This window comes from Trichoderma asperellum, chromosome 3 (genome assembly GCF_020647865.1).
Source record: "Trichoderma asperellum chromosome 3, complete sequence".
Taxonomy (NCBI): domain Eukaryota; kingdom Fungi; phylum Ascomycota; class Sordariomycetes; order Hypocreales; family Hypocreaceae; genus Trichoderma; species Trichoderma asperellum.
In genome coordinates, this window is record NC_089417.1 from 1,269,796 (window position 1) to 1,292,629 (window position 22,834).

At 49.7% G+C, this 22,834-nt stretch overlaps 5 protein-coding genes and 1 non-coding gene across 7 annotated transcripts; 3 read left to right on the top strand and 3 right to left on the bottom strand.

Annotated features, from left to right (window-relative positions):
* Positions 1-269: 269 nt before the first annotated feature.
* On the top strand, positions 270-1,770 carry TrAFT101_005015 (uncharacterized protein; the record flags this gene model as incomplete). Its single annotated transcript, XM_024900366.1, has 2 exons — positions 270-419; positions 502-1,770. The coding sequence occupies 2 exons, from the start codon at positions 270-272 to the stop codon at positions 1,768-1,770; spliced, it is 1,419 nt and encodes a 472-aa protein (XP_024759618.1).
* A 197-nt stretch (positions 1,771-1,967) lies between these two features.
* TrAFT101_005016 (uncharacterized protein) lies at positions 1,968-7,341 on the bottom strand. Of its 2 annotated transcripts, XM_024905754.2 has the most exons (3): positions 6,392-7,341; positions 4,752-4,845; positions 1,968-4,688 (listed from the first exon to the last, which is right to left on the bottom strand). In XM_024905754.2, exons 1-3 carry the CDS (start codon positions 6,835-6,837, stop codon positions 2,877-2,879), a joined length of 2,352 nt encoding a protein of 783 aa, XP_024759617.1. In that variant the 5' UTR covers positions 6,838-7,341; the 3' UTR covers positions 1,968-2,876. The 2 variants fall into 2 exon arrangements, with proteins under 2 accessions (XP_024759617.1, XP_065983466.1); XM_066127355.1 differs by lacking the exon at positions 6,392-7,341 and having other exon boundaries at positions 4,752-5,360.
* Positions 7,342-9,671: 2,330 nt separating this feature from the next.
* On the top strand, positions 9,672-11,372 carry TrAFT101_005017 (uncharacterized protein; the record flags this gene model as incomplete). Its single annotated transcript, XM_066127356.1, has 2 exons — positions 9,672-9,704; positions 11,238-11,372. 2 exons carry the CDS (start codon positions 9,672-9,674, stop codon positions 11,370-11,372), a joined length of 168 nt encoding a protein of 55 aa, XP_065983467.1.
* Positions 11,373-16,378: 5,006 nt separating this feature from the next.
* On the bottom strand, positions 16,379-18,584 carry TrAFT101_005018 (uncharacterized protein). The gene has a single exon (XM_024908276.2). The coding sequence runs from the start codon at positions 18,244-18,246 to the stop codon at positions 17,056-17,058; it is 1,191 nt and encodes a 396-aa protein (XP_024759616.2). The 5' UTR covers positions 18,247-18,584; the 3' UTR covers positions 16,379-17,055.
* An 83-nt stretch (positions 18,585-18,667) lies between these two features.
* TrAFT101_005019 lies at positions 18,668-18,782 on the top strand. The gene has a single exon. It is a non-coding gene; the product is annotated as a tRNA-Leu (tRNA).
* A 1,026-nt stretch (positions 18,783-19,808) lies between these two features.
* Positions 19,809-21,231, bottom strand: TrAFT101_005020 (uncharacterized protein; the record flags this gene model as incomplete). The annotated part of the gene is made up of 3 exons (XM_024900345.2): positions 19,809-20,051; positions 20,129-21,013; positions 21,145-21,231. The coding sequence occupies 3 exons, from the start codon at positions 21,229-21,231 to the stop codon at positions 19,809-19,811; spliced, it is 1,215 nt and encodes a 404-aa protein (XP_024759615.1).
* Positions 21,232-22,834: the final 1,603 nt, after the last annotated feature.

The window sequence follows — 22,834 nt, forward strand, 5'->3', positions numbered from 1 at the left end:
CGCCTAAACGCCAGAGAAAATTGAAGCAAACTGCACTACCGGCCGCTAGACGCTGCGACTGAGCGATGCGTCGGGAACGTTCTAGCGCCTGCGGTTGTCTGGCCTGGCCTGTATGACATAAACGCGCGACCGCTATCAAAATTGCCCCTCCAAAAATTTTAGATCCCCGCCGTCTAGTCAACAGAACTGCATTTGCGACAAACATTTTTCGATTTTTTTCTTTTTTTTCTTTTGGTTTGTCATATTTTCGCAACACTTTGATACCAAAAATGGCCGCCGAAAGCGAGAAGCAGAATTTCTTTGAGCCCATTGGCAACAAGGCCCAGGGCCTATCAGCAACCACAAATGGCGACTCAACAGAGGAGGAGTTTAAGCCCGTGGACGAAATCGAGTCGCTGTGCATGAACTGCCACGAAAATGTCAGTCGCCTTGCCCTTTTTATTTGTCTTTTTTTTTTTCAGCAGCGCTTTGCTTTGATACCGAGGCTAACTCATTCTATAGGGCATGACCAGACTTCTCCTTACCGTCATCCCCTACTTCCGCGAGGTTGTCATCATGTCCTTCGCCTGCGAACACTGCGGCTTCCAGAACAATGAGATCCAGCCCGCCGGCACCATCCAGCCCAAGGGCACACACTATGAACTGCGCTTGACGGCGCTCGACGACTTCTCCCGCCAGGTCGTCAAGGCCGACACCGCGACCGTCAAGTTCATCGAGATCGACCTCGAGATCCCCGCCGGCCGCGGCCAGCTGACAAATGTCGAGGGCCTGCTATCGGGCGTCGTTGACGACCTCGAAATGGGCCAAGAGGCGCGCAAGGAGCAGGCCCCCGAAATCTTCGAAAAGGTTGCCGAGATCATCAAGAAAGCCAAGGCCATGCTGGCCGGCGAATCGTTCCCCTTCCGAGTCTACGTCGACGACCCCGCTGGCAACTCCTTCATCGCGCCCGACCTCAAGGACGGTGTCGGCAAGTGGGAGAAACACGAGTTCGCCCGGACGGCCGAGCAGAACCAGGCCCTCGGCCTTGGAGATACCGATGACAGCGCCGACGCTACGTTGAACAACCCAGGCTACCAGCCAGGCACGACCGCCGACGGCGACATCATCCCCAACGAGGTGTACAGCTTCCCAGCCACTTGCCCCGGCTGCATGCACTCCTGCACGACGCACATGAAGATGGTCGACATCCCCCACTTCAAGCAAGTCGTCCTCATGTCCACCGTCTGCGACGCCTGCGGCTACCGCTCCAACGACGTCAAGACCGGTGGCGAGATCCCCGAGCACGGCGAGAAGATCACGCTCGAGGTCGACGGCGTCGTCGACCTCGCCCGTGACATCCTCAAGAGCGAGACCTGCGGCCTCGAGTGCCCCGAGCTCGAGCTGCACGTAAACCCAGGCACCCTGGGCGGCCGCTTCACCACCGTCGAGGGCCTGCTCACCCAAGTCCGCAACGACCTGCACAGCCAGATCTTCGAGGCCGGCGAGGGTGGCGACTCCCTCCGCTCGGACGAGAAGTCCCAGTGGGACAAGTTCTTCGCCAACCTGGACGATGCCATTGCGGGAACCAAGCCCTTCACCGTCATCTTGACTGATCCCTTTGCCAGCAGCTACGTCCAGTCGCTGGTTGACCCGCCTACGCCTGACCCCAAGATTAAGAGGGAGACGTACACCAGAACAGATGAGGAGGAGGAGGAGCTGGGTCTGAAGGACATGAAGGTGGAAGGATACGAAGAGCCTGAAAAGGAAGAGGAGAAGGCTGAGGCTAATTAAATAAAGAGCATGAATGAAAACAAAAAAAAAATATATACATATTTAAAGGGGCAAAAGAGGATTGGAAAGAGAGAACATTTATGATGATGAAAATAAAAATGTTTACGGGATACAAGACACGGGCTACATGGTTTTAGAAAAATAAAAACTTTTCTTTTTCTTTTTGTTTTCTTAATTACAATAGTCATCCTACGTAACAAACAAGCTCGTTTTTTAAAAAGAAACACCAATCGTTCTTGACAGACATATCAAATTACTACCTAGTAGCATACCCTTAACACTTATGATTCTAGTAAACAGGTAGCTTATAGAGAGCCCTCTCTCCCGCATTTAGGCTCATAGCTCCCATCCCCCAAACTCGTATATATTACCGCCATACCGCTCTCAGAGCTGCAGAAAAGAAAAAAGAAGAAGAAAACAGGGTATTCAGAACAAAACAAAAGGAAATGATTCCGCAATAAACATGATTCTTTAACAAATAAAGGAAAAGCATATAAGAAAGAGAGACACGTTCTGTCGAAACGAGGGGGGGGGGAGGGAAATAAAGAAAGAAAATTGAAATCCCATTATTGGACCTAACACACCCCGTTCCCCCAAAAACGCCACTTTGCATGCATGAGTGCTCGCATTATCCCTTGCCGCTGCGTCTCTCTGTGCGTGTATCTAGCTTGCAGCATGTATATATTCGTTCCCCCTGATAAAGCGTAAACAATGAAATTAAAAAGCAAAAAGGAAAAGGAAAAAGGAAAAAGGAACAAAAACCGAGAGAGCAGACATAACCGTAAACGTAAATCGCAGTTTAGAAAACCGTTTAGAAAAAAACAACAGACAAAACTCAAAGAGAGCAAAGAATCAGTCTCCTCTCATCTAATTCTTCCGCTTCGTCTATTTTAAAGTTCACAGTTCCATTAGGTAAAGACGTGGGATTAATAAATCATCCCTCATTTTTGCAGCAGATCGTTCCGCTTGTGGCGGTATTATATCGCATTGTATCGCACTTGTCTCCGTAAGTCTTGGGTCAGCTCGAGTCCCGGTCATGTCAAGATGGTGCATCCAGGGCCAAACTGCGGCATTTTAAAAAACGATGAGAATCAAGAAGACGGCATTTAGAAAAAGGAGGGCTTCGTAAGAACGCGGTATTCTACGTAGTCTTCCCCATCAATATTAATGATGGTTCCCTGCGAGACAAGCTTGCCAATAAACGGCCCATTCGTCTTGCGCTCATATTTGACACCGTCATACATCTTGGCATCCTCAGCGCCAGCCTTCAGACGAAGGCTCTCTTGCCGAGCCCAGACTTTGTTCAAGCGCTGCATATCTTCAGACTCGTGGAATGGCGGTCTGCCGTTTGTCGCAGGGGACGGTGCAGAGGCGACAACTGCGGCGGCGGCGGCGGCAGCAGCGTCGGCAACGAGTGCGGCCGCCCGTTCTCGGTGCAAGGCATGTCGGTCAGCTCGGCCCTGAGCAGCCTCGACGCGTGCAATCTCTCGGCGGGCGAGCGCATTAGTACGCTCCATTCCGTCGGAACTATGGACACGGTTCATTGCGCGAGAGTCTGGGCGCGAAGGCTCCTGCTCGGCGGCGTAGGCTCTCGATGTCTGGCGCATGTCGTTCTCGTTGAAGGACTGTCGAGGAGTAGTCCGGGATTCTCCGCGGCGCGACTGCCGAAGTTCATGTTGCTGAGCTCCACCAACGTCTGACCGGCCATTCGTCAGATCCGAGTCGTCAGCAACTGTAGGGTGGTATGGGGCGATGGCCTGGTGAACATGTCTGTAGCCCGAGCCGGCGCGAGCCTGGGCTTCATGAACGGCTCTAATTTCGTTGTTGACTCGTTCTTCAGGCACTTCGCCCTGATCTAGTTGATACTGACGAACCCGGCAGTATTCTTTAATCTCAGATCTTTGAAGCGGCTTCAAATGCGGCTCAAATTCAACCTCTTCATACTGTATCCACAATGCACCCGCACCCGTGGGAAAGTTGCCGTCAACAAATCGGCCATCACGAGTTTCACGGACTACTTTTACTCTAAACATGTCATTCTGGCCCAAGATGCCGTAGACAGCGTGCCGGTCTCTGGGGTCCTCTTCACTCGAGCCCTTCCAGAATCCCAAGAGGATGCGCGTGGGTCTAGTGCCTGGAAGCGGGCCATGCAGTTTCGGGACATGGGGTGGCCGGGGTTGCAGCGCTGGCTGCGATGGCAGCAAGGGCGAACGCTCCGGCGGGCTATTACTGCCACCGGGATTGATGGAAGCAAATCCACCACTCACGCGTCTCCTCTTTGAATCTAGCCGTCCGGGACTGGATGCTGAGTCGGGCAACTCAAGGCCATGAGCTATGGCAGGCTGAGTGGCTGGATTATCATATGCAGGGTTCTCCTTGACTCGGCGAATCGCCTCTTTGACAGCTGCCGTCTCAGCAGCCTTGCGTTCCTCCTCAGATTCATCTTGGGAGTCGGTGCGCAGCCTCACATACTCCTTAACTTGGAAGTGGTCAAGGCCGACTAGATGCTTAGAAAAGACAACTCTTTCGAAGGTAACCCAGCTGCCACCGGGCCCAGGGGGCATGGGATAATCGTTGCTGACTGGCTCGTTGGTGACGGTATAAGGCTGGATTCGAGTTCGCAGTCGGTCGCGCACGTCTATAAATCCAATGACGGCGTGGCGGCCTTCGGGATCTGGAATTGGAGAGTCTCGCCAGTGGCCCAGCAAAACACCTCGGACGGTTCCCAGACTCTGCCGAGATGTCTTGGACTTGAGACTTTGGCCAGGCACAGCGCCATTGGGAAGCTCCATCTTGCTCTCACTAAGATCGGTGAAGACTGAGTTTCGCTTACGCTTAGGATAGTGGGGGACTACTGGCTCATGCTGAATGTCTGTCATAGTCTCGTCCTCGTCAGAGATGGCGCGAAGATGCGAGGACTTTTCATCATCGTTAGTTTGGTCCTTGACGACAATAAAGGCTTTCGGTCCGCTGGAACGCACCCCTGATGGCGAACGAACGTTGCTGTCCGGCTCACTAAGCTCGCTTTCTGCTTCGTTGTCGTCAGGCGAATGCTTGATATGGCCGTTGGAACGTCTAGAGGGAATGTCAGTGGGAGTTGAAGGAGCGGTTGAGAGCTCGTCGGTCAGATCCGCAGAATCGGGTGACATCTGGTCCATCTTGGCCCGAGAGAGAGAGAGAATAGAATATAAGAAGAGAGTGGGCTAATGAAAATGATACAAGGGAACGATGCAAAGTTGAAAGAGGTCAAGATGTAGGTCTTTGATGAAGAGGAGGAAACTCCGTCTTGATGCTTAAAGCGACAGGCTAACTGGGAAAGAGCAGCGGACAAATTGATGACCCTCGGGCATGAATGAAGCAGATGGAAGGCCTAGGCAGCAGGATGGAATCTTGCATCGGCACTAGCGTTGATATTCTGTCTTGCCAAGCTCTAGAGAAAAAAAAAAAAGAGGAAAAAAAAAAAGGGTATCAAAAACGGCATGTAGAGTCTCGCCACCGCAAATTTGCATCGAGACTAATCAATCTTCAAACACAGCGGCAACTTGCCGATTTGAGAAGCCAACCACAGAAATGCCGGAATCAAATCTGGCAGATCGGGAGCATGACGCAGGAAATGAAGGGAGCGACTGGGATGCGAGGATCACCGTCAGGCCACTGCTGCACAGAGCTCGTGGTGTAAAAGCCCATTCCTATGGAAACACGTTGCACACCGGTCTTCCAATGGGTGTGTCTTGTCCAAGCCACTAGGCCCAGCCAAAGTTTGTGAGCGACAAATCCAGGTAGCTTGATCGGCACGGTCAGGGCGCAGCGGCGTGGGCCAATCAGTTCCCTGGCGTTTCGGCTCACCTTTGGAGAGGCTGCAGGGCTAAAAGCAACAGCGGCCGGAGGGAGAGCGATCTGACGGATGACAAAACACATTCCCAGCTGGGAAATATGGCAAGTAACCAAGAGCAACTCCGTAGAAAGCGGCGTATGTGCGAATTGCGCACGCAAACAGTGTGGTTTCTGCTCAATTGAACGGCCGATAGCGCGGCTGGACGCCTGAGTGCGAAATTGTGCAGGGAAAAAGAAGAAGAAGTGAGGGATGGGCGACGAGCGACGAAACAGCTGCGGTGAAGAACTGGCAGTTTGCTGCTCGCAGTGGTACCTACCAAAAGCGAGACATGGCGGGAGCACCGAGTACCACCGCGGTAACAAGCAGAAAGAGGCCATCGGGCGGCCACTGGCAGGCCCCGCTGCGAACTCAAGCAGAATCCCAACTGCGCTCGGGTGTTCGCAGCAGATTTTGGCAATCCAGCTCCTCTGCTTTGAGTGCTTGTTGCGAGGCAGAAGCAAAGAGGCAGAGGGGCCGTCCGTCGAGCAAATGGGCCCAAGCCGCTGCAGTGGCGCCCGCCTTGATGGACTGACTGCATCAAAGCGCAGCGAGACGGGGCTTTGCTTCTTGCTTTTGCTTGCCAACCGTGTAGTGCAGTGTGATGTAGTGTGGTGTAGTGAGATGCAGTGTAGACAAAAGAAGCAATAACATGTGCGGACAGACAGACAGTGGAATCCAATGTAAATAGCAAACCAGACGATGAGAAGAAAGACAAGAAAGACAAGAAAAAGAGCTTCATATACTCACTTTGGCGCGTTATCCATGGCGAGTCCGTTGATTGTTGGCTCTCGCGGAGGCGTGGTGGATGCTGAGATTGCATTCTCAATAACCGGAGACTGGGATTGCGAGTTGGGGTTGGAGTGAGAACGATGAGACTGAGAGATGGAGTGAGGGTGTGAAAGAGACCGCGGAGAATGAGAGCGGGAATGAATCGGCGGCAGCCGAGGAGGAGGAGACATAGACTGCGGATGGCGATGCGCCACAGAGTCTTCAACTGGCGGCAAAACGGTTTCCTTCTCGATAATGGGATTCAGCAGGGCGGCTGTGCTGAGCATCGGGTGGTGAGGCAGCTCTCGCTTCTCTGAGAGCTGTCGAGGAGACTGCTGCGAGGGAAGACCAGCCATGGTCGATTCCGTCGACGCGAGCGGCGGCGTCCGCGTAAGAGGATACTGCTCTACTGCTAGCCCGTCCATGATAGATATGCGCTGTCCACCTTGTTGAAGGCGAGATCAAGAACGTGGGATGAAGGGACTAGCGAAACGAAATAGAAGATGATTATATAAAAGAAAAAAGAGGGTTTCTCGTCGAGCAGTCATACAAGGGTAAAGGCTGACACCTAGTCCGATAGTTGGAAACGCCGATGGCAGGGAGTGATAAATATTACACCCCAAAGCAGATTTTCCCGACGGGCAAGAGCGTTTGGCACGGTGTGCGTCAAAGAGACTGGAGGATGCTATACTGGAGCCTCTCGACAAAGGAGATACACGTGATAGACGACGACGACGTCGAGTCGATGGCAAGCTGTGCTACAGATGTGAAGAAGAGGGAGAAGGGAAGGAGGGAGGAAAAGATCTCGAAATGGTATTATGAGGAACCAGAGCACTAAGCGTGGCAGTGGCCAGCAGTGGCAGCAATGGGGATCCTCTTTTTTTTTTGGCGGCCGTGGGCTGAAGAGAGATTGTCGGGACCCGGAAAGCAACAAGACTCTGATCGGCTGCGAGTCTGAGTCTAATCGGCCAAGCGACCAGGGGGGGGGCGTGTGTGATGCGCGAGAGATTGAACATGGAATCAGAGCCTGGGCGGGAGGGAAACCACAAAAATAAAGTAGAAACAAGGGCATGAATAATCAGCGTTTGCGCCCCAGAAAAAGATACCTGCGCCATACCTGCACTATTGGAAACGAGGACGAAGCGCGGACAGTAGTACATGGTGTTGGCAACAGGAGTGTCTTTTTTTCTTTCTTTTCTTGTCTTTTTTTATATAGGATTATGAAATCCTCCCGGAGAAATTACCAAATTCTGGAAATGCCTCGATGAGGATTCTAGAGCTGTTCAGAGAGGAAATGATAAATGGACCAACTACTTCTTACATGTATAGTACGTGTGAAATATCCCCCCCGCCGTGTTCAACAGTGGAAACCTTAATCAAAACAGCACACAAGCCAGGTCTCAGCAAGGGCAAAATATAGAGCAGCAATAAAAGGGAGGAGATTGGCTGGGTTGACAGAAGGGAACGTTGACGTGATACTGTACAACAGCACAGAGAACGAACACATTGGAGGGCAAAATCGACCGATGAGGTGAGTGAGAGGCCAAAGAGGGAGGGGGGGTGCGGTTGCAAAAAATAGGTTAAAAGCTGTCTGTCCAGACGGGGCCCCTAGAGAAATGGAACCAGAGAGGGGGTGTGCGAAAAGCGAGCGAGTTGCGTGTCGTAACTGGTAATGAATAAAGTCCAGACACGGTCTTGGTTCGTTTCTCGAGGGATGTACAAGCAATATGTAATCTATCGCTTGACTCGCGGAATCGAGTCTCTGAGACACACAAAAAAAAAAAAAAAAAAAAGCGGCCTAGGCTTTTTCAGAGATGATTCTTATACTTGTTGCCGTATTTGTACAACGCAGAGAGATAGTACCGCCACCGGCCGCAAACTAGACAGAGGCGGCCGTTTGTTCATTGATTCATTCCTTGATCCGCCCAGCTATGCAATGCAATGAATGATGCATGCAGTTTAGCATGGGAATCATCATATCATGTGCGCAGTACAGCAAATACCTACAGTAAGTACATGCACGCGCAGGGTGCATACGATGGCATCCTACAAGAGACCTGTACAGAGGCAGTGTTTGTAACAGGCACCAATGGCCGCCAAGAGCGCACTTGTGCTCGTATGTGTCGAAACTCGAGCTATTACTCATACGAATCGCCGGTTGAAGACATATTGCCGCATACTCACTGGCCAGCACTGCTCTTAGTCGTGCTACTACCTACAACCTACCTACTTAGGTGCTATGGCAGGGCATGGCATGGTAGCATAAGTAGGTACTTTGGTATGGGGCTGATTGGCAGCTGCACGACTGTTGGGAACTTGAACAGGCATGGCATCCATCCATTGGCCTGCGCCTCTCAGAAACAGAAAAGAGGCGCTTGTGCAGCACTTGTGTGCTGCTGAATACAACACGTATATATTTGGCACTCCTTACATAAGGCGAGGCGGCGGGCGTTGGCGCGCAGACGAATCCGCGCTGGGCTAAGAGATAACGGTGGCTCAGCGTGCAGTACGGAGCGCCTTGCTGCGACAGCTCTCGAAAAGCAGTTGCTGTGGATTCATCCATCACATGGGTTCCCAGGTGCGTTTCGGGCTGGAACTGTCAGTTATGCTAGCCTCTGGGCTATTTCGCGCTGTTCACAACCAACCGTAGGTGGTAGTTGCGAGGAGGTTGCTGCAAGGTTGCCAGTAGCGTTGCGAGTTGCGACGTGCGCAGCAGATTAATACTACTATAGGTATACATAGTACAAGTACACAGCCGGAGGAATTATTTCACAGCCCAATTCTTCCGCGCGAGGCCCGGATCGCTCTGCGGATGCTGCGGCTGCCACAAGGTGCCGCAACAATTCACAAGCAGGTACATTCTATCCAAGTACACTGCAAATAATGTATGTACCTACTTGGTGCGCGCTGGGTCAACGCACATTATCGCCCTTTTTGAGAGTCTCTGCAGGAGGCCTGCATGGCGCAATTACAATTGGCCGTTTCGCTACTGCCGACTTGGATTCCCTTTTTCTATACTGCCGAGCTCCGTTCCCAGGCCAGGCGCAACGGCGGGCGCACAGCAAGAGAAAATCGTCTGATTTGGACAAGCAAAAATAGGCGTCTATTCCGGGAAGCAAAACAGATTCCGAGACCATTCCGCGCTCAAGAAACACACCGTACTACCCTTACGGCTATACGATAATACCTACTAATAAGCGGGCGATGGGGTTACCCGAAAGGGCTTTTCAGAGAGAACGGGCAAATATTCGGGGGGCCTATGCCTATGCACAGACAAGATAGGGGGGTACAGGTAGGTACTTTGTTAGGAAGTTGTAGGATCATCGAATCCAGTCAAATCAGACAAGTTGCCTTGTACAAGTAATACCTGGAACCCACAAAGACTGGCGGTTTGCATAACTCGGCGGTTTCACAATGCTAGCAGCGACGAATTGGAGGAGAGGAAGAAAAGAAAAGAAACAAACTACGGAGTAGTCATAAATGATAACAACATAGCACGAGCAGCAGTACTGAATTTCTTTTTTCCTTTTTTTTTTTTTTTTTTTTTTTTTCCCTTTTTTCTCTTTCAGCTGCTTGCCTTTCTCCCTCCCTTGTGTTGGAATGAGGCCCTTGGCTCGGGAACGTGATCTCCACTAGGAAACTACTAACTAGTAATTGCGCCAGAGCTGGAGCCAGGGGAGGGGTGAGGGGGTGCGTGATTCTCAAAGTCTTGTGTCTGGTATCCGTAAAGCGAGAAGGGTCCTTAAAAAAAAGTTGACTTGCGGGCATAACTGATGACGAAGAGAAACACCAAAGTTGGCCCTTTCCGAGGTACAAATTACGCTTTAAGCTTTACTATCGCTTATTATATTCTCAACATTCGAAACGCTAATTGACTCAAGCCTCTTGCTCTTTTTTTTTTTTTTGTTTTTTTTTTGCTTCTTTCTAACTTTTTTTGTTCCTGATTAATCTCGCTTTTTTTTCTCCTAGAAAGAAGAATAAGAAGTAGGAGAAACAGGAAACAAAGCCGGCAGTCAGCTAACCCTACGCCCCCAGTTCAACACTACTAAACCAATACGACAGATTGATTGCCCATTTGTGAGACGCAATTACATACTAGGTACTAACCCTCCAAGTCCGAACCAACAACCGACCGACCCTGTTTCTGTTTCTCCGCGAAATCCCTTTTAGCTAAACCTCCTCCGTGCTAAGAGAAAAAAAAAAGAAAAAAGAAAAGCCCATTTCTTTGTCTCTCATTGGCTGCATCGGCTAATTCCCTTGGCCGCCGTGTACGTTTAAGAGGTGCCCCCTAAATGGAGTACCTTTTCTTTTAACCTTTTTTTCTGTCTCTCTCCTGGCAAACGATAAACGATGCTAACGCAGACCAATAGCCGAATACGTACAAGAAGAAAAAAAAAAAGAACATGTGAACCCCAAGTGTGCATAACTTTTTTTTGTCTTTTGGTCTCTCTTGTACTTTCTAACCCCCCCCCCCCTCCCCTCTTTTCGCAAAGCAACCCGCATGCAGCTCTAGTTGTGCTGTTAGTTGGTCTCACTTTTGTGTCTTCCTTTTTAATCTTCTCTTCCCGTCTTTAGGATTGAGGATTCGATCCTACTTGGCCTTTCGCCCACTTTATCGTCATCATCCATCATACATACATAATAACTTGAACCAACAAAATGCATACATGCGGTGGATAACTACAGCATCTAGATATGCCAACACAGGCCCAAGTCTACCGTACAGTACGAGCATGAACACAGCCTCTTGATCGCTTTGGTCGATTCCAAATCGCCCCGTCCAATCCCGTGGCCGCTAGCACATGCTGCTGCGCTGACGCGATAGGCCAACACCCCAACTATCGAACCGGCCCTGTTCGTTTTTATCTCTTCCAACGTTGTCTTGTCTCTCTCGCTGTTTCGGCTGAAGGAGCCATCCAACCAATGTATTCTGGGCCCAGCTAGCATGTATCAAGCCTAACCCCGTCCCAAGCCCAGCTGGCGACTAGCTCTTCCGTTCGGGCTAACAGTAATAACTCGCTCATCCACAATTGTGATTTGTGATCGGCGTGATGACTGGCATTCTAAGCAGTTTGGTGTTAGCCTCTGCTTCCCCCTACTCCCTATGTAGCCTCGAGACGATTGAATAAAAATTAGCTATTGATTATAAGAATTGCATCTGAGCACCGATTTACAGTAATGCTGCTACTGCTACACTACTCCCTAATCCTGTTAGTACGCGTACCCTACCGACGTCAGCCAGGGTTCTTCCCATGCATCAGCCCGTCCATGCTTATTTTTACTCGATTTCCCCCCCAGAAAAGCAACTGCCCTGACGGTGCTGAGACAACAAACGCACCCAAACAAGGAAAACCAGAGCCCACAATGCCCTGGCTGTCTTTCAACCTCATCCCACTTCAACCCCGGGGCCTGCAGTAGCAGCAAAGCAACATGGCATTATCTTGCACATGCACGGGGCCTTGTCGTTCCCAGGCAATGGAATGACAGCGGGCAAGGCTCTGCCACACCAGCAGTTTATTTCCGATGACCAGGGTATGTACAGATGGAAAAAACACAAATGCGTGAGAAAGCCCATAATGGACCATATAAAAAGGAGAGCCCCCGTAAGATTTCCGAGTTCCAGGTAGCCTTTTTAACCTTTTGGCCCGGTCGCTGCTAGTGGGAGACCAGAGTTGTCCATTGAGGCAGAGAACCACGTTCGAACTCGACTTCCTTGCCAAGCTCGGCGTGGTCTAGGTATTCAGCGGCCACCCTAGGGATTGGTAACAGGGGGGGTTTTTTTTTTCTTAGCTGGACGGGAACCTGGGACGCCGGATAGATAGTTTCCGGTTGTGAAATGCTACTCTTACCTCACCTTCTCCAAAAGGACGCATATGTCCACCTATTGCCTCCAGGGTATTCTCGGATTACTCTTGGGAGCGTTTATTTCATTTAGATATGTCATCGAACTCGATACGATGCCAGGGTTCCCTTTGTATGCCTTTCGAAGTAGCCAATTACAGTAATAGCGCAGCATCGCACACGCTGGTTCATTCTCGAAATAAAGGTTATATATCAGCTAGCTCCTTAAATAGAACCAAGTACTAGAAGGGTTTAAAGAAGCTATGGAGAGACCGGTTGGCTTTAGCATAGCTGACAGTGGGCTTAAGATGGGCATCCTTGCTGGGATAGAGTCATGGCAGGCGGGACTCTTCATACTTGTAAGACATCAGTCAGCGTCTATTTTCATTCATATCGAAATGGGCGATCTGTATGTCGCAATATGTACATCTCCTGACCTTGCTTCTTATTTGAGTCTTAATCAATTGCCTCGTCCTGCTGCATTGAGTCGAGGGATGACTGGTGTGATAATGAGAACATCTTACTCTTTCTTACAGCATATACGTTCTTTCGTTCTGCCAGTTACGGTAAAAGATCTCGAAAATCGCCATCTACTTACATTTGCAGCTGCACTCCCTTGAAAATAGTATTAATTAGCCCAAGATGAAAAGTACGGGGGTTTCCGAAAGCTGACGGGGGGGCGAGGTTTAAACAGAGTAATTAACCTGGGCAAATAAAATTCCCAAAGCATACTAGCACTGCGAATACGTGAGCAATTCCAGACGTTACTATCCAGCGCTAACCATGCTGCTAGCACTGTTGCTATGAACGTTCCAAGGACCCTAAACCAAGTCGTTTTTTTCGTATGCTCTTAGAGGTAATAAGTACAAGTAGATAGTTTGATTAAAAATCAAGACATTGTTCCCTTTTGCAACCTTTCAGGCATACACAAAAGAGAACGAGGCCCAAACGGGATAAAAGAGGGTAGACAGAAGCTGGAAACGAGCCAGCCGAGGACCCGTAGTATCTAGTTTTAGTCAATCAAGATTCATTCGCCCGTTTATGAATAGCAAACAAAATAAAAGACTACATCTAGAGAGGGGCGTAAAGAGCAAGTGTTTGTTTCCAGCAGCACCTAATGATTCCATTTGGTTGATTGTTAACTTACGACTCTGCTGGCCCTGTCTCACTCTCTTCTCCCGATGAATCCGCAGTTGATCCTGGTCAAAGTCCTCGGGAATTCCCATCGGCTATCTCGCTCTATTAGGGGTAAGGAAATACTACTCTACAGCCCATACCCCCCTGGCTTTCTCTGCGGCATAGTTGCGGCAAGTGGACAGCATAGTGACGGAATCTTGACACTCACCATCAAATCATCAATCTGCAACTGACTTGTAGTAATAGTACAGTCAGAGTATACTACATATGTAGTATACTGGTACAGTACGTGCTGGTTTCACGTAACGGGCGCTTCCCTCTTAGCTCCTACCCCACTTTTCTCAAACTGTCAACTATTTGCGAGAGAGCGAAGAGACAAAACTAGAGAGATAGCGAGCGAAGCGAGGCTCAAGCCAATAACGCATTGAGGATCTAAAATAGTACCGGGTGGCGGCCAACACTTAATTTAATAGACCAAGAGAAAAGTGTGCTGTTAGTACCAGGCAACCTTGGCAATCTAGGTATGTAGATGTACGTATACGCGAAGTGTGTCACCCCATCTTCACAACCGATATTAAAATCATGTCGCGTTGGGAACTTTTTTTTTTGTTACCATAACTCTCTCATGCAGCCAATTGTTAGCCGGACAGCTGGTGTTGCCTGAATGGCTGATCAACACGACCTCCCGCAGCTAGCCACTCAGACAAGTACGGTTTATGCATGTACGCGCTGCCTTCATCCGCAAGAAAGAGCGAAAAAAAATTAATAAATAACAAACCCCAAAAGGAGGAGTGCGTCGCATTCGAGGGTTGGGCTTTGAGTGGTTTAAACGCAAGACGGCCCGGAATTTTTTTTTTCTTCTTGCACAGGATCTACAACCCCTCAGGACAACACACAGACACAGTACGAAATATGATGAATTCTGCCTTGATCAATGCTTCGGGAAAAGGAGGGGATGATACTTTTTCCTTGCGGACTACCTAGTAGTTAGTTGACGACATAAACTTTTCTTCAACTCTCTCTTTTCTTGTGTGTGTGTGCCTTTTTTCCCGCTTTCGTGAGCTTATCTAGCCTGAAGCCTAAAAGCTACAAGCAGAGAAAGGGCAAATATGCTAATTAAGCCTGTAATCCTAAATCTTTTATGCAGAAACTATTGCCTGTTTACGGCAAAAGCAGCCGATAATGAATTTGGGCTGAATGGCGAAGAATCACACGAAACAACTTGCTGGACTGCACAGAAGCATATTTCCGCATTATACTTTTGTAAATCCGTCCAGAAGGCTCATGCAAGCTGCAATCGGGAATATGCCACATTCGGCACAACTTCGTACTTTTGTACCTTTTTTTTTTTTTTAAACGATCAAGAAGTCGTTGTGAGACCCGCCATAGCCTCTTCCCTCTCATTTTTTTTTCTTTCTGTTTTTTTGCATGTGCGTGTCGTCCCACCCCTCCTATTTCTCGGTGCGTTATGCATAACATGCGAAATAGTAGGACAATGTACAGCCGTAGCAAATCCTGCATGTTTTATTTTATTTTTTTCGTCATCTCTTTTGCTGAGAGAGTCATCTTACATAGGTATTACTAATAAACCAGGCAAAGACACAGTACTTGCACTTTCTTCTTTTGTCTACCGTAATAAACCAGCTGATAAAAGCCCCTCTTTCGGCTCTCCAGGCTAATCCCCAAACTATGATTTCTCATATACCGCTTAAACGGATCTACTGTACACAAATAAAGGCACCCAACGCCTCTTATATAAACGGAGTCCCTTTTTTGCAAGCAAATTCCCAAAGTAGAAAGCGCTGCGCTTGCAGTCCGTCAAGTTTTAATTCAGTGCGTGCAGGGCCGCCAATCTGACGAGGTGGATCTCTCTAAAACCCACTTCTCTCCGTGTTTCGTTCCTCTCACGCCCCCCCCCCCCCCCCTTTTTTTTTTTTCTCTCTCTCTCTCTCTTGGTCTAACTACATAGTACCTTGTACGCAGCACTTCACAAGGAGGGGGTGGGTGTAATTTTCTCTCTTGGTTATTGGCTTCGTTACTTTGGATATACTACAAGTACAAACAATACTACTCCTTGGCGCTATCTACTAGATTATTGGCACGAAAGACGGAGCGTTTAACTAATTCCTGTTGGCATTCTTCTACTTTTTCCATCCTGTTCTTGTTCCAGAGCTTCCGTGTGCAAAAGTAAGGCCCTGCTTCCAATTCTGGATAGTTACAGGGGACCCAAGGTTGATCTTCGAGCGTTTTCTGCGTCATGTGTCATGCGAGAGCGATAGCGAGTATTACACGAGAGAATAGTCAACTCTTGTCGCAAGCATGTCATTCTACACCCACGACTCACACATGGCTATTTGCATCCATTGCTTTATAACCTAGTGCTTCTCGGCGATAAAGGTGGGTGGATATCACGTCAGAAGACAAGGGAACTTTCCCATCTATACCATATACATGTACATACAGTAAGTAGGTTAGTAGTAGACCCGAGAAGAAGCTACCCTTGCACTACCCAGTTGTCGTGTTGGATACTAGCGCGAAAGAAAATCTACTGCCCGCCAGCGAAAGCCGCCTTGAATAGTGAATATTGAATAATGCCCCGTTTTGGAAAGTGCTGGATCCAGTTTTCAAATCTCCCTTTTATACTAACTAGTAGTATCTGGAGCAAAGCCAACAGCACGTTCGGACTTGGTATCCGTAATAAGCATTGCGCCTATTCACATGAATTGCCGTATGCGGACAGCCAGAACGGCGAGACGCCCAGAAAATTTGTGAATGACTCGTTTAGAACCACACCAAAGGCGCAATATACTACTCGTAGTATTATCTTTTACTGTGCGCGGTAAACACGCAAACCAAATCCATGCACCAAATTGAGGATCCTAGAAGCTTCACTTAGTGCTAGAGCCCCGCTTCAATGTTTCCTACCTGTTTGTTTCTCTTGTCTCAATCACAGAAACCCAAAACGTAGATCGTCATAAATGGCCAATCGTCAACTCTCCCCACTCCAGCAACGACCCAGAAAAATACGCCATGAACTACCTATCATGTTTGCTGTCATGCTCTCGTGAGAAATGCATGTACAAAAAATGTTGCGTTCGAACCAGCATCATGTACGCCGAATACCGAGAAGGAATAAAGGTTTATGCTATCATTAATAACTAATTCAACCAAGGGGTAAGTAAGGAAGAAAATCCTGTCGGTCTTTGGCACAAACTGCCAATTTAACCGACGACCTCACCCACCCCCAGACACGGAGCCCAAAGAGTTGGGTGGTCTCAAAACACCAGTTAACCTCGTATGCAAAGCGTAAATAGTATATCTAGGCAGTAGTTCCCCCTTCCCTGAAACCCGTCTCTCATAGATTGAATTGAAAACCTTGGCACTCGCGAAACTCCTGTTGTAGAATCCTTCCATGAACCAACCCCCTTTAACAAAATCGACTAGTAGTAGTAAATTGTTTAATCATCGTCCTCCTCTTCCACGCCCTCTCCCTCTGCCTCGACCGCGGGCCCCTCCGCGACCGCCCTTCTTTCCTCCCCTCCCAGAGCCTCTATTGTCAAATCGTTCAAACAGCTTCTCTTCCCCGAACGCGCCCTCTCCAAACCTCATAAAATTTACTAATCCCCTATCCACTACAGCCACGATTACATTTCTGTGGCCGTGTTTCAGTCGTTGGTACAGTTTCCCCGGTTGCCCCCGCCAGGCTTCGGGTGCAGGATCATACGGCGTAGACTCGAGCAGTGTTTCGATTTGCTCCAGCGTGGGCAGACATGAGTCAGCCGTGTCGGCAACCGCGATGCGAAAGTCGGGGGTGGAGGGTTCTTCTTGGAGAAGCCTCCCGCGCCAGGCTTCCATACATGAAAGTGTACCCTGAATGGATCCTCTGGCTTAGACGGATTTGGCGGTACAGGGAGAGGTTTGTGTCGTGGAAGAAGAGCTAGTTGCTGGTATATAGGCCGATAAGCCCGGTAAAGTCCTGGGGCGACCAGTGGACCGAAGGGCTGGTGCCGCTGTATCCTATCCTGCCCTGATTCCCATTTGACAAAGGAGAAGAGCCATTGCCAGAGTGTCTGCGAAGGTTCTGTGGATTCTGTTATTGGCTGCTCCAGTGGCGCACGAAGGATGTTAAACCCTGCGCGCTTCAAATGGGCGTAGACTTGATACTTGGGTAGCGTTGTCTTGCCCTGCTCGCCCTCGTAGCCAATGAAGAGCGAATAGGCGGCTTCAAGACTCAGCGGCAACCCAATATCATAATCATCAGGGCCAAAGCCAGGTCGAGACTGTCCTCCAGCAGTGCTGCCCTTGGGCAGAAGGGTCTCAAAGTCCGTATATGGCCACCACAGATCCACGGTGCCTCTCTCAACCAGGTAGATGGCTTCCTCGGGAAGCAGCCATAACCTCCCCACGCCGAGCTGGTCTTTATTTCCAGAGGCCACTCTTCCTATATCCTTCATCCAGCCTCCCTTTTCATGTTCCATGGCCACCACTCGGTCCTTTAACCACATCCCCTCGTAATCTATCGCCTCGTTCGCCTCATCCAGCCAGAAATCTGGGAAACACCAGCCTCTGGCCCACGCATCGCCCCGATGTATCCTCGTGTAGCTCAAGACATCCTCCAGCGCTCTGCGACTCGATTCCAGCGCGCCGTCCTGAGATCGTGTCCCGTGTGCCTCAAAGTCTTTCTCGCCCTTTCTGATCGTCTGGCTCGAGACGCCCTTTTTAGAAAACGCAGATGCAAACAGCTTATAGTCGGGCATATCGTCCTCGAGAGTCTCTTCCGCCGTCGGCGCATTTCCTTCGCCATCCGCCGACACCGGCCCTGCTGCCAGCGGGCTATCGTCGTCGTCGAAAGCCATGTTGTGTCGAGTTTGCTATCCACCCCAGAAAAAAAAAAAAGAACAAAAGTCAAAGCTCAGTGCCGGGTAGCTATGTCGCAGAAATCAGCCCCACGAGAGCACAAGCAAAATTCTGCCCAACTTAAGCTCTCTGTATACTCGGGGCTCGGGGAAAAGACGCTTTAGTAAAACCAGAGCACTTTACAAGGGAAAGTCTTGCTGGAAAAGGAAAGAAATGTAAAATAAAATATACTGTCTTAGCAGAAAGAAGAAAAACCAATATAGAGAAGAAAGAAAAATTCGGCCAAGATGACGATGTTGCGCTTCGTTGCGATTCAAATCTCACTAAAGGTGGGGTGGATAGAGGAATTCCTTGCGCATACTTTTGTAAGTCCTTGATAAAGTGAAAGTATACTACCTACCCCAACGTTAACACGTGATGGCGAGTCTGGCCGAGTGGTTAAGGCGTTGTGTTTAGGTAGTCTAGGGTTCCCCCACGACAAATACTTGATCCGCAATGGGCATCGCCCGCGTAGGTTCGATCCCTACGGCTCGCATCGTTTTTTTGTCTCTCTTATAGAGCTTTATTCATATACATACATACAATGAATGCCAGCTTTGATATGAGCTATTTTTTTTTTTTTTTTCAAGTTCAAATGCTCTTATCCTCACGTCACTCGCATTTACTGTAAAGTATTTTCAACATTTTATATCGTAATGGTTGGGATGGATTAATCCTCGTGCCTCCTCCGCTAGCTAATAAAACAAATGTACAGCACATCTAAGCCAAATTTTCCTCCAAACTCTCAAGAGTAATATATACTACAGTACATGTATTAAAATTGCAATATCTCGTCAACTTCGTCATCGTTGAATACATAAAGAAGAGAGAGTGTGAGAGAGTGAGAGAAAATAAGAAGAAAAGAAGAAAAAAGAAGTAGGTGGGCTAGCGTCCAGTTTTCAAGAGAAGCCACCCTCCTAGGTCCATTCCAGCATATATATCTGACACATTGCTCGTGCCAAAAAAAAAGTTGCGCTTATTGCCTCCAGCCAATATGCAGGCTTCTTCCAGAATGAAGCCCTCTTTCCATAATCTCCCTCTCGGACTATGAAGCGGTCCAAGGTCGCCTTGAAACGCCATGCACTATATCTTTGTGTCAAATAGAGAAATAGCTCCACTTCCCACCCTCAGTGAACCAAAATAGAAAACAAAAACGCCTTTTTCAAATGGGTATATGGTGAACCATGTGTTGATAGCCAATGGTAATTCTATGTAAAAACCTCCATGGCTAGTAATGTCGCCTGGACATCGTTTTGCGTCAAAATGTGTTGATCTCGCAGTCCAGCCGAATGAATGAATATAACGCTTATCTGCTTTTTTTTTTTAGAAACGCGCTCAATGTGAGCAAATGCGTGCAGTAAGGTATACGTTATGTAATGCTCTTCGTGACGCAGATGTAGTCAAAGAGTTATCCGCTTCATACTGAGCAAAGTGCCTGGCGTTTTCTGTCGGTTTTCGTTTTACCGTGACCGTTGAGTATATTCAGCAGGCTAGGTTTGATTCATTTGTAGAATCAAGTTCATCACTCAATAAAAGGCTTCTTCTGCCCTCCAACTGTACACAAGCCCAAGGCTCGCAACGCATCTCGATCGTTAGCCAGGACGATGGAACGAGCTGGTACCATGGGATTGTTCGGATCGACGTGTGAGGCTTCTCTAGCCGCGATTTCGATAGCGTCCATTTCCTCCTTACAGCCTTGTTGATCGAGGGGGCAGATGACGATTGGTTGCCGTATGTGGAGGTCTCTAGCACCACTTACTTGCACCTGCACACACGTCCATGTAAGTATAAAGCTCAGCTCCATCTTTGGTTGGGAAAAAGGGGGAAAGAAATTAGCCGTACCTTGATGCTGAGGTAAAATTCAATCTTGTATAGTGTTGATGATGTGGTGAAGGAGGCAACCTCATACTGGGGAAAAGCCGGCCTACCCCTCTTGATAATGCCCTCAGAGTCTCTCAGGTCCTTCGCGGGGAAAACCAAGCCAATGTTGGTCGCGTATCCTGCTTCTGGCAATTTTGTCTTGACTACCTGGACCTGTTTCGCCAGCTTATTGACCTTCTTCGTCGGCTCGTCTCCTTCTGGATTAAAGGTAATCTCCTCTTCTATGCCTAGCGTGATCTTGTCTATGGTCACCTTCTTGGCCTTATTCCACCAGTCAAGGTTGGGAGCGATTTTGATGTATACGGTTATGGGGTCGTTGGGGCCGTAGCTCCAGCGTGGCAGGTTGATTGCGAGGTGAACGAGGTTATCGCTGGTAATCTGCCTTGTTTCGGGTTTGTTGTACATTCCAAAAGTTGACAGTGTATCATATCGTAGTAGGGGCAATGGGAAGCTGTATCGGTATTGATTGCTGTGGCCTTGTTGCACCGTCACGACTAATTCATAGTATGTTTCAGCGATTCTGCTGGGTAGCTGTAAGGATGCCGGTGGTATTCTCCGATTTGTCTCCTCCCCGCCTCTTCCAAAGGGTATGAAGATAATAAAGGGCAGGTCCATGGAGTAAACATTTTCGGCATCCTTGCCTGACGAGCATCTGAATAGCAACACCTCCTTGCCAACTACGTCTGTTGTCTCTTTTCGGGGTGCACCAAGATGTCGCTTGGTTAGACTATCGGCATCGGGGTGTATGGTTTCGCGTTTCTGGAGGCATATTCGCACCAGGGATACCGGCACAGGCATGGAGAAGCCCTGGCCCGGCCGAATCTCGACCTTGCCCTCGATTCGCGGCTATATGTTAAGTCCGTGTTAGTACAAGCTTTGACGTTCAAGTGATTTATGTGCGCTCTCATTCTGCTCGATACCGCATTTTCGGTCCAGAGGGAAGGGGATTGGTAGGGGGTAGGCAGTCGTCAACGTACCAGCGTCGCAGAGATGCCCGGATATCCCACCAGGAAGCTCCTGTTTGGAGGGCCGGAGACCCGTACGCTAGCTGGCGTAGTAGCCATGCTATCGTCGCAGCCGCTGCGGTGGAACTGTGGGTTGTTGCCGTTGTTGATATTGCTGTCGTTGCTGCTGCTGCTGTCTCGGGGATTACGAATGCGCTCAAGGCGGCAGAGGCGTCAGCGGCAGAGCTGGAGGTTCAGCTGCGGTCAGGAGAAGGTCGAGGCCACGGTGCTGGTGCTGTGCGCTCTCGGAGACGTGGGATTCGCTATCTTTGGTTCCCCCAAGGCCGGGTCGCCAGCAGATGGCCAGCAGGCATAAGCTGCTCGGTGAGTCGCCGTCACGATACCCTATTTCCGCACAAGACACACACGCACGCACGCACACACACACAAGAACAGGCGCTCGGCGGGTCGATGCGAAGGTGGGGTTGGCAGGCCGCGGCCGGGTGGATTTTCTGGTTCACAGGGCTCGAGCCAGCGGGATCGGATCGCCTCGACCGGGTGGTTCTTCAGCAAGGACTCAGCAATCGAGTTCAAGACGGCGTCAGCCTCGGCGCGCCGGCGCTGGATTGTGTCGATGTTTGCGCAAAGGAAGGCGACGGGCTGGCTGGACGGCGGAGGTTTTGACGCAGCCTGGAGAGCACAGGGCAGAAGCAACGAGTGGGTGTGGTTTAGGTAAGGCGTTCCAAGCAATGGCGACCCTCGTCAACAGCTGAAATCGGTGGCCCGGGGGAGCCCAGTTGCATTAGCTTCAGTGGAGCAGCTGCAGCGGCTCTGCGCCTGTTGTAGCGGCTGAGGTTGAGAGCTCAGCGTCGCTGAAAGATTTGCGATGGATGCACCGTAATATTGACCGCTTGTGAAAAAAAGGCCGGGCTGGCGTGTATTACGTCCGGCGAGCTGGCCTTGTGTCTGCGAGTAGTGAGCGCCGCAAGCAAAGAATACTGCGTGGACTTGGAAGCAGCAGCGCCGTATCGACGCAGCACCTGCTCGCACTGAGGAAGCAAAAGCCAGTCGTGGTGATTGAGCTTGGTGCGATGGAGTTGAACCGATTGCCTGTATTGGAGCCCCCGGCCAACGACTGAGGCAGGTTGGTGAGATTGCTCACAGCACAGACAGCGCAGCGGGGGGGTTTGCGCCGGACCCGGTTGAGATGACGGCCTGCGCCTCTTACGAAGCTTGCCTGAGCTTACTGGTGCCGACGGTGCGAATTATGTCCAATCACAGCACCCCACAGGGACCTGTTGCGAGCAAGAGCAGCGCAGAGCAGAGCAGACTTGGCAGAGCAGATATCAAGCCATTTGATGGATGCGTCCGCTTGCGGGTCAGCCGATGGCCGTTGTACCGTGCAAACACAGTGAAGCATCTGTCAGTCGCCGAGGGGAAACGAAGCGGCTGTGCGACGTGATGATTCCAGCACGGCAAAGGAAAAGAAGGTTTGCGATTTGGGAGCGTGGGCCGTGCAGATGCGAATACCTACCTCATGTTGGCAGCTAATATGAAAGAGCGCTCTTTACCTACTAGACCTACTAGAGGTACGCAACAGTTAGGGATCCATTACATTACTACAGGCAGGCATTCAACGGAGTGTAGGTACACTGTAGTAGCGCTCGTACTGGCTCTGTGAGGCTCCATTTGAGACATTCCAGGCCAGCAAAATACCCCGCGA

What these genes read in the sequence shown, in the direction of transcription:
- TrAFT101_005016 (XM_024905754.2), bottom strand. Translation starts at nt 6,837, where the DNA reads ATGGACGGGCTAGCAGTAGAGCAGTATCCTCTTACGCGGACGCCGCCG. An exon ending in GCCATGGATAACGCGCCAAA is followed by an intron (nt 4,846 to 6,391) that starts GTGAGTATATGA and finishes CATTCCCTCTAG; the next exon opens with ACGTTCCAACGGCCATATCA. An exon ending in ACGTTCGTTCGCCATCAGGG is followed by an intron (nt 4,689 to 4,751) that starts GTGCGTTCCAGC and finishes GATGATGAAAAG; the next exon opens with TCCTCGCATCTTCGCGCCAT.
- TrAFT101_005018 (XM_024908276.2), bottom strand. Translation starts at nt 18,246, where the DNA reads ATGGCTTTCGACGACGACGATAGCCCGCTGGCAGCAGGGCCGGTGTCG.